Below are 13,677 nucleotides of genomic sequence, written 5' to 3'. Positions count from 1 at the left end.
AAAAACAAGCGAGACGCAAGCGCAAGTTGGCGACCATAATTTTTAATGTTGTCATAATATGGCGATTTCCATGACACGGTTGCCATAATTGATAACACTGGACAGGTTTGAAATAATATAGTATTATAGTCTGATAATTTTCATAAAATATTTTACAATTATTCTGTAGAAAACTACGAAAAATTAAATTAGAGAACTTAGTTATTCGACTTTCTTATTTTAATTAGATCTGCGATTACAGAGACATCTAACGATATTTGTGAAACTAATAGTTTTTTGGTTAAGAAAAGCAGATGGCGACTCTTTCTTTTCTGAAGATGCACTTGTTCTAACTGTCCCCCCCCTGCCATTACCAATATCATGCTTTCATTCGCCGTCTTGTGTTGTTTATTTTTATTTGTAAAATTGATACAGCTTTGAACACAGTTAAAAGCCGTACGTTAACTTTATTAAAATTTTCTACATATACTAAGAATTATACTCGATTTATCATCAGCGTCGTGGATACTAAAAGTATTATTTCTAAATTTCATAGTTTGTTAAATAGATTATATTGACAGTAACCAAAATGTTATTTAAAAACTTCGCTAAAACAATTCTCTTCAATAGGTCTTTTATAACGGAACATTGCTACAATTTTCAGCATATTAAATATTTCTGCGGTAAGTTATAAATACTTGAATTGGTTCAATTTCTATGTCGAATCGAATTCGCTTTTAAATTGAACACGCTTATAATACATGGGTTTAATTTGTTATTGTTATTGCTGTTGATGTTGTTGTACTATGGTGCCCCAATGGGATAGAGGGCCTTCTTGAGACGTGTCCATCTGCGTCTGTCCTGTGCCTCTTGCTCCACGTCCCTCCAACTAAGCCCAACCGCTCGCTGCTTGGCGTCGATAATTCGCTGACACTTGTGCGCCGGCCGGTTCCGTCGCCTGCTCCCGCGTGGTCACGACGTGTTGGCTTGTTGGCAGTGTTGTACTCTGGTCTTTGGAGATCATCGATTCCATAGATCCTCGTTGCTAATAGTGTTCGGTCAGAATCTGTACAGGATGGATGTTAAACATTTGTTGACGAACACTGGTAGCTTGTTTGTCAGACCCTTTGTCTCCTTCCATGTCTCACAGCCAGTAAAACATACTTCACTATGGAATCAAAGAGAGAAATCTTGATCCCTAGAGTGAGCACGTTGGAATCCCAGAACGGTTTCATTTCATTAGTAATTTAAAGAAAAGGCTATTATGTACATTACAGGTAGATTAATTTATGGGAGGTTAAATTTTTGTTATTTCTGACTCTACCTTAATTCCAGTGCTGCGGGAAGTGTACTCATGCTCCGTTCTGCGACCATCACGCGTTATTTTCGAACAAATTTACGTAGAAACGATCTTTATTGCAAGATCAAAATACGATAAGACCTGACTTCTGACCTGACCTTTCAGAACTGACAAATAGACACTTAAACAAAATAATGTGTCAGACAATATTCTAATAAAATTAGTAACATTGCGTGCTAGAATATAGGTATAAAAATTCGAAAAATACCCAAAACCGAATCGCAGCACCCCACTATCCACGTGGTCTTGGTCTGCCCTACCCCTAGAGTGTTTTTTTTAAGCCGGAGGCGCGGAAGTTCTGCACTTCCCGCAGCGCTGGAGCCAAGAGTTATTCTTAGGTTAATTTTTTTCGATTTAAAAATTGAACCTCAAAACTTCAACCATGATATCTCCTTAACAACGGGGTTTACACGAAAATAGTTGTCCAGGGGGAAAAACCCACACTAACCCTTTCCCCTCCAACACCATAAATTTCTTGCCGGCAATGTACATAATTACCAAAGGAAAAAATCAGGATGTAAATAAAATTGTGCTGCTATTATAAAATCAAATGAGGTTGTATATTAATAATAAGATGTTTAAAAAGCCTTTTGCACTTTGAGTTAAAATATTGCTATTGTCTTTAATTTTATTCTGAATGTGTAATAACATATTAAATAATAAATATATGTATTTTTTTTAGGACAACATTGTGGAATATATGTTAAATGTCTGAATCAATACTTCACTACCCTTAAAATACATAGTATGCTACCACCACCTGCGTCATATTCAGTGAAACATTACTCAAATAAAGTAAAAGACAATGCAATTAAAGAAAGTGAAAAAACAGATTCTCAGAAATCAGATAGTGAACAAGGTAATAATACATTTTTTTTTTGTACATAATACTATCTGATAAAATAGTACCACTTACTAACACTTTTCGGGACTTTATTTATGGTAAACAACATCAAACGTCCAACTTCTCAGTTATCCTTGACTATGTCTCCAATGCTACAAAATATTGAGAGATTTAAAATGACAAACACAATAAGTCCTCTGCTAGTTTAGTATGCGTTCATAGTGATTGTGATAGTATACTTTTTTTAGTTTTTATACAACTTGCATGGCTGTTCTTTCAATGTCAATTTATTTTTATTTATTTATTTTTAAGTATTGCAGTATGAATGGCCACGCGTAGAGACGTTTAATGATTACTTAGTAATCGTTTAAGTAATCATTAAACTTCTCTGAGTGCCGCTCAATGATGAGTGTTTACTTAACCAATTTAATGATATTTATGCTTCAGCTTGTAATATCCCACTACTGGGCATAGGCCTCTTTCCTCATGCAGGAGAAGGATCAGAGCTTAATCCACCACGCTGCTCCATTGCATGTTGGCATATATATTTCCTACTATGAGTAACAATCGCTATTAGGTGTACATGATAACAACCGGGACCGACGGCTTAACATGCTCTCCGAGGCACGGTGCCTTGCTTCACACTAATCTTGTTCATCATTAATCATCATTACAGCCTATACAGTCCACTGCTGGACATAGACCTCCACAAGTTTACGCCAAAAATAACCTGAACTCATGTGTGTTGCCCATAGTCACCACGCTGGGCAGGCGGGTTGGTGATCGCAGTATTGGCTTTGTCGCACCGAAGACGCTGCTGCCCGTCTTAAGCCTGTGTATTTCAAAGCCAGCAGTCGGATGGTTATCCCGCCACCGGTCGGCTTTTTAAGTTCCAAGGTGGTAGCGGAACCGTGTTATCCCACAGTCGCCGCTTACGACACCCACGGGATGAAAGGGGGTGGCCATATTCTTTAGTACCGTAGCGACACAGTACCTAACAATAATCTTGTTCAAATCAATTCAATCCTTTAAAAGCACTTGGATTCCAGTGAGAACAATGGGTAAGAAATTCAAAAATTACTGTTTTTAAACTATCAATTTGCAACTCAAAAGCTATAAAAATTTCTTATAAAAAAAATGCCATGCTTCTGTTTAGCCAACCTTTTTATTATGTAATCGTCATTATGTGAGGTCATTAATATTGTGTAAGATAGCACTGATCTTTTGGTAAGATGAACATTTAATTCATTATACGTCTAAAGGATTTATTAGTTTGAAAATATAAAATCTTTAGTAGTCAAGGGAATGTGTAAATAATTTGAATTTATCAATATTTTATGATCCTGATATTACATCAAAACCTTATTTTACTTATTTTGATCAAAAAGTGTAAATAAGCAAGCCAAATGAAGCTTTGGTCAATTAAAATATGACGACGAAGGTTATGAGCATGAGATTTATCAGCATTGATACTGTGCTTAAAAGAAAGTGTTTGAGAAAACCCGTTGTGGTAGTAATGTGTAAGAGTCATTATTTTTATTTATGTTTTATTGTTTTTTTCTTTTAACAAAGAAAGTTTTCTTACATAGTTAAAAAAAGAGAGTGCTTTAGACTACATGACTGAAGTAAAACTTTGCAAAATAGTCCTGCACTGTGTCTTAGATATACGAAACATAACTGGCTATGAGACACAGAGAGAAAGAAAATATGTACTCGCACCTATCTCTCTTGCTCCATTCGCCTCGTCCGATCACAATTTTCGTAACGCTCTCGTCACGCATTCAGCTTACACCCCAAGTGAAGCATGCTTAAAGAAGTTTAACTTCAATTATTAATAACAGTGCAACATTTGCTGTGCGGTTACGACAGTAAAGAATATGGCCACCCCCCTCTCTTCCCGTGGGTTTCGTAAGAGGCGACTAAGGGATGAAACGGTTCCACTACCACCTTGGAACTTAAAAAACCGACCGATGGCGGGATAACCATCCAACTGCTGGTTTTGAAATACACGGGCCGAAGACAAAGCCAGACCCGCGGTCACCATGCCGTTTTTGGCGCAAACTTGTGAAGGCCTATGTCCAGCAGTGGTCTGCGATAGGCTGAAGTGAGATTAATAACAGCGATAAAAACTGGTAACACACTATGATATAAGCTATACAAAGTTATGCATATTTCCCGTACTCACAATGCGGCAGTATCTAATAAAGCAGAAGCTAGAGATTGCATAGTTTTATTAAATATATAACATTTTTGTTACAGAACTAACTAAGATAAAAAAGATGTTTCCCAAGCCGCGGGTGACTCTTAATGAATTGCGAGCAAGGGCACAGGAAAAGATATTTGACATTTATTACAAGCAAATCATGAAGAAAAATGGACAGCCCGATTGGATTTGTACATATACTTTTACATGGCCAGAGAAAATTAAGTTTGAAAGGTATTATTTTTGTATTTTCTATTTGTCTGTATCAAATAACACTTAAGGATAATTATAATACTTTATTTTTTTGCAAGTAAAAAAATTTACATTTTTAGTTAAATGTACTTACAAAGCAATTTCACAGTAATTAATATTTAGGATGCCTCTGCTGCCATACTAGGATAACCTCTGTTACGGCATGTAGAGAAATTTAATTATATTTTTGTATGGTGTCTTAATTTTTTAACTAACTTCAATAAAAGAAGTTCTCAATTTTATATTTTATTTTCTTTATCTTTGTTAGGTACCTTGTAAGTTTTTACTGGGTGTACCGATTTTGATGATTCTTTTTGTTTTCGAAGCTGGTGCTTTTCGTGAGGTCCTATTTCAATTTGAGCTAGAACTGGCGAGTATTTTCTGAGTTATTTCTAATAATGTGTATTCAAAGTCTGTTTTTTTTTTTTGTTTGGAAACAAACTATCTTTTATTAATCCATACAAATAAATAAAATTGGAATGTCTGTTTGCAATATTAAAATGACCGCTTTTTACTAAATGCATATGGATGTATACACGGTACATACACCAAAATAAAATAATATTTTTTATAATTTTTGTCTTTCTGTCTGTCTGTTTGTTTGTTTGTATGTTCTGGCAAATCTCTCAATCGGTTGGGCCGATTTTTTACGGGACTTTCACTGGCAGATAGCTGATACAATAAGGAGTAACTTAGGCTACTTTTATTTTAGAAATTGATCGTTTTCTTAACTCTGCAAACTAAACAATAACTATTTTGTTAAAATCCACGCGAACGAAGTCGGCACAGCTAGTAAAAAGCTTAATTAATAAAATACTTTTAACAAGTGGTATCAATTAGGAAATTAACTTATGCAAAGGATTTAGTTACAAAAAAAAAATTTGAATTCAGGCTGTATAGATTAGTATCATCTGTGTAGTAGAACAAAAACAATCATACAAAACCAATCGAGCATCTGAGATACTTTGTGACTGTTGCGCTGGCGATTGCGGGTTCGATCCCCACACATGACAAACATTTGTATTAGCCATACAGATGGTTGCCGTGGGTGTTTGTGCAGTGCTTGTGGGTCTCCCCACCGTGTCTCGCAGAGCACGTTAAGCCGTCGGTCCCGGTTGATATCATGTCCACCTGATAGCTATCGTTACTCATGGTAGGAAATATATCCGCCAACTCGCATTGGAGCAGCGTGGTGGATTAAGCTCAAATCCTTCTCCTACATGGGGAAAGAGCCCTTTGCCCAGCTGTGGGATATTACAGGCTGAAGCGAGTTAGTTTGTGTATGTGTGAGTGTATGTATGTGTGGTGTGTGCAAGAGATCTATCTAAGAGTTAATCTGTTCATATAATAAAAAACTATATTGTAATATGATAATAATAATGATTTGTGTTTAACTTTTCAGCGTCGCTATATCAAAAAAGAAAGCCGCGGAAAACACAGCGATACAGGCTCTGCACTGGTTTTATAAAAATGAAAAAATTGATTATTGGGGCCGTCCCATCTACGACAAATCGGTGATAGATGAAGTTACAAGAACTCTGAAAAAAGATATACATGTTACTATAAGCGAAAATTCTGTGGAGAGGATAAATAGGATATGGAATGAATATGAGAGTGAAATAAGTAAGTTTTAAAATTTTATATATATATAACACGTGGTTCAATAAGTCCCGAGACTAAGTACTAAAAAAAGGTCTTTTTTATAAAATTTTTATTCATCAACATAGTCTCCCCCAAGAGCTATACAGTCCCTCCAACGCTTTTCTAACTTTTCTATCCCATGTGTGTAGAACGATTTGTCTTTGGCTTCAAAATAAGCCTCCGTTGCTGCGATAACTTCACTATTAGAGTCAAATTTCTTACCCTGAAGCATTTTATTGAGGTCTGCAAACAGCCAGTAATCGCTGGGGGCCAAGTCTGGCGAATAAGGGGTATGAGGAAGCAATTCGAAGCCCAATTCGTTAATTTTGGCCATCGTTCTCACGGACTTGTGACAAGGCGCGTTGTCCTGGTGAAACACCACTTTCTTTTTGTTCGTGTGAGGCCGTTTATCCGCAATTTCGTACTTCAATCGCTCCAATAAGCACATGTAATAGTCACTATTTATATTTTGCCCCTTTTCAAGGTAGTCGATGAAAAGTATTCCATGCGCATCCCAAAATATAGACGCCATAACCTTACCGGCCGATTTCTGAGTCTTTGGACGCTTCGGGCGGCTTTCACCACCACATACCACCGACAAATGGTTGCTTTAGAGGGAGCCGATCCTGCATAACATTTTATAAGCCATTGCTGTGCTTCAACGGTATTTTTTCCCATTAAAAAACAATGTTTTATCAACACGCGAAACTTGTTTTTTTCCATTGTATCGAAATTACAACCGTAGCGTCACTTAAATGTTTCAAAATCAATAATTTTATTGTTCCATTTTTAAAAATTTGACACATATTCTTGTATTGATAGCCAGTACTTTTTAAAAATCAAAAGAGTTTTTAATATATGCGCCATTTCCAGGTTAGTCTCGGGACTTATTGAACGATCTAGTATATATATATATATATATATCTATATCTATAATCTATAATATATATAAAAGCGAAAGGTCACTCATTCATCACGAAATCTCCGAAACTATAACACCTACAAACTTGAAATTTGGCAGGTAGGCTCCTTATAAGACGTAGGCATCCGCTAAGAACGGATTTTACGAAACTCGACCCCTAAGGGGGTGAAACGGGGGTTGGAAGTTTGTATGAAAGTCCTATGTTTTTAAAGTAAGAGACTTAAAATTTAAAATGTAAGCTCTATAAATAGTGAAAAGGTGACCAAATAATGAATATTTAGAAATCAACCCCTTTTTGGGGTTAAAACGGGGGATCTTAGGTTGACTCACTGATCACGAAATCTCCGAAACTATAACACCTACAAACTTGAAATTTAGCAAGGAGGTTCCTTATACAGTGTAAACTACCGCTAAGAATGAATTTTACGAAACTCGATCCCTCAGAGGGTAAAACGGGGGTTGGAAATTTGTATGAAAGTCCTATGTTTTAGAAGTAAGAGACTTGAAATTTAAAATGTATGCTCTATAGATGATAAAAAGGTGTCCAAATAATCTATCTTTAGAAACAAACTCCCTTTTGGGGTTAAAACGGGGGATGGTAGGTTGACTCACTCATCACGAAATCTCAGAAACTATAACACTTAAAAACTTGAAATTTGGCAAGTAGGCTCCTTATAGGTCGTAGACATTTGCTAAGAACGGATTTTACGAAACTCGACCCCTAAGGGGGTGAAACGGGGTTTGGAAGTTTGTATGAAAGTCCTACGTTTTTGAAGTAAGAGACTTGAAATTTAAAATGTATGCTCTATAGATAGTGAAAAGGTGTCTAAATAATGTATCTTAAGAAATCAACACCCTTTTGGGGTTAAAATGGAGGATGGTAGGTTGACTCACTCATTACGAAATCTCCGAAACTATAACAGATACAAACTTGAAATTTGACAGGTAGGTTGCTTATAGGACGTTGACATTTGCTAAGAACCGATTTTACGAAACTTGACCCCTAAGGGGGTGAAACGGGGGTTGGTAGTTTGAATGAAAGTCCTATGTTTTTGAAGTAAGAGACTTGAAATTTAAAATGTAAACTCTATAGATGGTGAAAAGGTGTCCAAATAATGTATTTTTAGAGATCAACTCCTTTTTGGAGTTAAACCGGGGGATGGTAGGTTGGCTCCCTCATAACGAAATCTCCGAAACTATAACAGATACAAACTTGAAATTTGGCAGGTAGTTTCCTTATGGGGTGTAGACATCTGCTAAGAACTGGTTTTATGAAATTCAACCCTTAAAGGGGTAAAACGGGGGTTGGAAGTTTGTACGAAAGTTCTGTATTTTTGAAGTAAGAGACTTGAAATGTAAAATGTGTGCTCTATAGATGATGAGATGGTGTCCAAATAATGCATCGTAATCTATATATATATAAAGGAGAAAGGTCACTGACTCACTCATCACGAGAACTCAAAAACCGCTGGAGGGTTCATCCATCCAAGATGGACAAAGATGAAATTTGGCAGGGAGGTAGATTATAGTTAGTAGACGTCCGCTAAGAACGAATTTTGCGATATTCCACCGCTAAGGGGCTTAATTGGGGTTGATAGTTTGTATGAAACATATAAGTTCGCCTGATAGGTTATTTATACTGCTGCCTGAAAATAAAACTAAGAATGTGGTGTATAGAGAGGTTTTATAAAAACAACTATTAAATTATACTAAATTGTGCCTTTTAAAAAGTTACTTAGTGTGATAAGCATTTCAAGTAACTGAAATAAAACAATAATTTGCGTTAAACATCTTAATAGTAATGCATATCTTTATAACCACGCGGATGTAGTCGCGGGCAACAGTTAGTGTATTATAAAACAGTCTCCAAAAGTGTATGTGATAGATTTCCTCAAAATCTACTGAACGGATTTTTATGCGGTTTAAGAGGAAGGTTTACGTAACGGCTAAGCCGATTTTGATGAGAGTTTCACTGGAAGTTTGCCGGGAAAACTTTGTGACACTCTGATTTCAACGCGGGCGAAGCCGCGGGCACAGCTAGTATATATATATGTGTGTGTGTATGGGTTACCACGCACCCAGCAATGTCTTTGCGATTTAATAACCTTCTTTAATCGCATTTATTAAGTCTATTATAGTCGTATTTTTAATTAGACGAAGTCAACTAACGTTTACTGTGTTGATTCATTCACTAACACAACACACAATGGTGTCGTCTCTTGTCAAAGATTTTCATTGTAATATGAAACTTTGAATAGTTACGGGTCTCTGTAAAGAACTCACTATAGACGGCGCCACGGTTCGCTTAAACCGAAAAATAAAAATCATCATATCAAAAATTTCGCTCGAGCGGGTACATCGTTCCATAGCTTAATTGGCTAGAGCGCCGACACGGTCAGTCGGAGACGCGGGTTCGAATCCCGCTGGAGCGGTCAATTTTTGATATGATATTCAAAAATGTTTAGAATTCCTAATGTGTGGGTAACACAAAAATAAAATCGTACATATTAAAAATAGCATGGTGTCGTCTCTTGTCAAAGATTTTCATTGTAATATGAAACTTTGAATAGTTACGGGTCTCTGTAAAGAACTCACTATAGACGGCGCCACGGTTCGCTTAAACCGAAAAATAAAAATCATCATATCAAAAATTTCGCTCGAGCGGGTACATCGTTCCATAGCTTAATTGGCTAGAGCGCCGACACGGTCAGTCGGAGACGCGGGTTCGAATCCCGCTGGAGCGGTCAATTTTTGATATGATATTCAAAAATGTTTAGAATTCCTAATGTGTGGGTAACACAAAAATAAAATCGTACATATTATGTATAAAACATAACAATTATAGGTAGGTAATGAAAATAGAAAACATCGCTTATTACATAATTTGTTTTTATTTATCATCTGATGAAAAATCATCACTATCGCTTTCGGTGACATTAATTATAAATCTGTCTGAAACATTATCGATCATGTGGTCGAGACCATACATCTTGTCTTCTTCTTTAATTATATGAGAGACGCAGCTACTCCATTTTTCAGGTGTGATATGTTGAAGTCCTTCTTCAAAAAGTTTTTTCACTTCTGTCATTTTGAAGGTTTTGTTATTTTTTGCAACATATCCTTTAGCCTGCGCCCATACCAACTCAATGGGATTGAGCTCACAGTGGTATGGGGGCAGACATAAAACAATTATCCCATGCTGCGCTGCCATCTCGTCTACAACATACTTATCGCAATGCTCTTGTTTGTGCTGCCGTACAATGTCTATAAGAGTGGCTTTAACCATTGTTGCTTCGAATGAAATATTCTTGCTCGTTAGCCACTCTTGTATTCGAGATTTAGTGCAAGACATTTTAGGCAGCGATTCTAGTTTTCTGGAGTGGTAGGGGGCATTATCCATCACCACTACGGAATTTGGTTTTAGTTTTGGCAAGACCCCCCTAAACCACTTCTCAAAGAAATCGGCATTCATCTCTTGATGATAATCTTCTTTATTTTTTTTTTTGGCTTCAAATATTAATAAGCTGTCTTCTACGAATCCTTCTTCCCCGCCTATATGGCCGATAATTAATCGTTTGCCCTTTCCTGAAGGCTGTTTTAAGCCAGTGGTCAAGCCATCTAGGAAGGCTTGGTGGGACGATAGCACTGTCTGGTCAATCCATATCTTCTCCGGTGCATGACCTTCAAGATAGTGAAAAATATCAATTAATTATTGAAAGTACAATTTAATGTAAAGGAAACAAAAAATTGTAATTACCTTCGTTGACCCAGGTTTCATCTTGGTAATAAATATACCTTCCTTCCCTTCGATATTCTTTAATTTTTCGAAGGTATCGCTGGCGCCATAAAATAATGTCCTGTCTGTCAATCAAAATGCTTTGTCTTGATTTTGTGACATATTTGAAATTTAAATGTTTCATAACATTTCTTAATGTACTCCAAGAAAAATTGGGTAAGTCTGGGTCTTCATTGACAACCTTAAGAATCTGTAAAGTAATAAAAAAAGTTTTTGAGTAAGGAAGTTTATGCAATCTAATACTTTGGTTTTACAAAGAACACTATAGTGGACACAGAATATAATGCAGTAGAAGGAATAAAGTTTAAGTTACCTTTATAATGGTGGGTGACTCATTTGCATAAAAAAATTTATGTACTTTTCGCCTTATAGCGGCAAAAGTAAAATTGTCTAATTTATCTTTGAAACTGTGTCTCGGTCCACGTCTCTCGGGAGACTTAAATTGTTCATTTTCTTTGTATTCTTTTAATACACTGTAAACTGAGGTCACACCAATTCCCGAAATGTCAGCTGTTTTCGAAACGCATTCTTTTTTTTTCGGGAGCCTCAATAGGTAATAGTGAAGCAGCTTTCTCCTCAAACACATGTTTGTAGACGTTTTGGCAATGGCAACATTATTTTACAAAGTGACATAAGCTACTGTCAGTTGGCTTGGTCTAATTAAAAATACGACTATAGATGCCCGATGTTTCAGATACTATACAGTAGTACTGCACATATGACATCTTTACTTCTATCTAGCATTGGGCGTTATTTAACGTAATCGGTTTCAGTAACTAGTTACGAAGCTAATAACCATGTACGTAGTTTCGCCGATACGAATGTAACGATTATTTTACGTACGCAGTTTTATCAAAAACTTGACACAACGACCGGCGCATAAGCGTTTTGCCTAATAACGTAACACAATACGCAGATACGCTTACGCGTAGGATAAAAAGAGATGGCTATAAGTACTATAGGTGTATCTTTGTTGTCGAATATGCTCATGCGATTTTGAACTTAACGAATATGAACTTAAGTTTATTTTTATATGTACAGTTTTTAAAGAAATTTTAATTTCGGTCGTTTCTTTTATTTTCCAATTTACTATTTAGTATTAAGATTAATGTTACTGTCTCACGTTGAAGTATATACTAAAAAGTGTGGGTTTTTGTTGTATATTTAATTATAATATATGTATCTCGAAAAATAATTAAAAGCTGTACATAAAATCAATTGAACTTCTAAATACGCCTGCATCGATTATTATGTCTATACAAAAATCAAAAAATTAATTTAAATAACATGTTTTGCAGCCAGTCGTAAGCCTGGATAAAGTATGAAGGGAAGTTAATTTGATTATACTATCCATCAATATTAACGTACGTAACGGCATTCGTATGTGTTACAATTTATAACTACTTCATAACCATAACTGATGCTGTATACAGAAATAACTAGTTACGAAAAATAAGCAGTTTCGAAACTAGTTACGCGTATCCACGAAACTACGTATAGCCGATTACACATAAAAGACGTTACGACCCACGACTACTTCTATCTATACTTACAATTATCGTAATAACCTTAGTATTACATCATATTTCATTTGGTTGGTTTACCTCATAACCATACCTCACATGTCATCTCTCATTCACATGTAGACTAATTGTTACAATATATTTTATATTATATTTAAGTTGAAGCTCTATATAATAAGTCCTGATTTGGAATATTTTGTCATACAAAGTACTACTTGTATATTGGCAAAGATGTTGAGCCATCGGCTCAGAGTGAAAAAAATAGTTTTATAATTTGTTTGCTTTCAGCCTAGATGATGATGATGACATGGTATTAGAGCGTTATTATATAAAATAAAATACCAATATAAATAAAACATTATAAATATACATAATATTGGAGGGGGGGGTTGAGGGGAACGGGGTGTAAAGATCCTCATCCCCCATTTCAGAGGGAGGATCCTCCGACCAGACGGGTGTTGTGTCTGGTGGGCTACTGCCCCGACGGTTGTCGGGTTCTTGTATATATTGTTTAATCGCTCTGATAACTTTAATATCACGATGTAGGATGCGTCAGTTTTAAGTTCGTAGATAGATGTCGCTACATACTGTACATTTCACAATAAATATAATCCTCATTTAAAAGTTTACATGTTATTAAAATTAAGTACGATCCTCATTCTAAATGCTTATATGTCACTAAAATTTTAATTTTTTTTTTTAGAAAACATCTATGAAGATACCTTTAGAGAAGCTCAATGTAAATTACAAAATAACGGCTCTGCTTTCATCAGAGACTCGACTATAGACGAAGAAGGTAATTTTAATACCTACCAAAAAAACCGCCAAAAAAAGTTAAAGATCTTAAAAAGATACATTTCCAATTGTTTTTTATGGTTCCGTACCCAAAAGGTAAAATTGGGCCCCTATTACTAAGCCTTCGCTGTCCGTCTGTCCCTCCGTCCATCTGTCAATCAGTACACAGTTGAGATTTTCACAAATTATGTATTTCTGTTGCCGTTCAGGCAACAAAAACTAAAAGCAAAATAAAATAAATCCATACACAAAACGCCATTTCTTACCTATTTTTCTCGCTCGATATCAATAAACGGTAACAGGTGGGCACTTGAAATATTCACAAAATACTTAATTGTACTTTCATAATAAATAATAAAATT

General features: G+C 35.8%; 1 protein-coding gene across 1 annotated transcript in view; it reads left to right on the top strand.

Annotated features, from left to right (window-relative positions):
* The first annotated feature begins 350 nt into the window (after positions 1–350).
* Positions 351–13,677, top strand: part of LOC123664721 (ATP-dependent RNA helicase DHX30-like) — a 42,593-nt gene continuing 29,266 nt past the window's right edge. The window contains exons 1-6 of the mRNA XM_045599219.1: positions 351–513; positions 610–662; positions 2,022–2,198; positions 4,443–4,620; positions 6,041–6,261; positions 13,224–13,316. Coding sequence (XP_045455175.1) covers positions 2,087–2,198; positions 4,443–4,620; positions 6,041–6,261; positions 13,224–13,316 — 604 coding nt within the window. The 5' untranslated portion in view covers positions 351–513; positions 610–662; positions 2,022–2,086. The remainder of the gene's footprint in view (positions 514–609; positions 663–2,021; positions 2,199–4,442; positions 4,621–6,040; positions 6,262–13,223; positions 13,317–13,677) is intronic.

Source organism: Melitaea cinxia, chromosome 22, assembly GCF_905220565.1.
Source record: "Melitaea cinxia chromosome 22, ilMelCinx1.1, whole genome shotgun sequence".
Lineage (NCBI taxonomy): Eukaryota > Metazoa > Arthropoda > Insecta > Lepidoptera > Nymphalidae > Melitaea > Melitaea cinxia.
The sequence above is the reverse complement of the archived record's forward strand: the minus strand, read 5'-3'. Positions and strand labels throughout refer to the sequence as shown.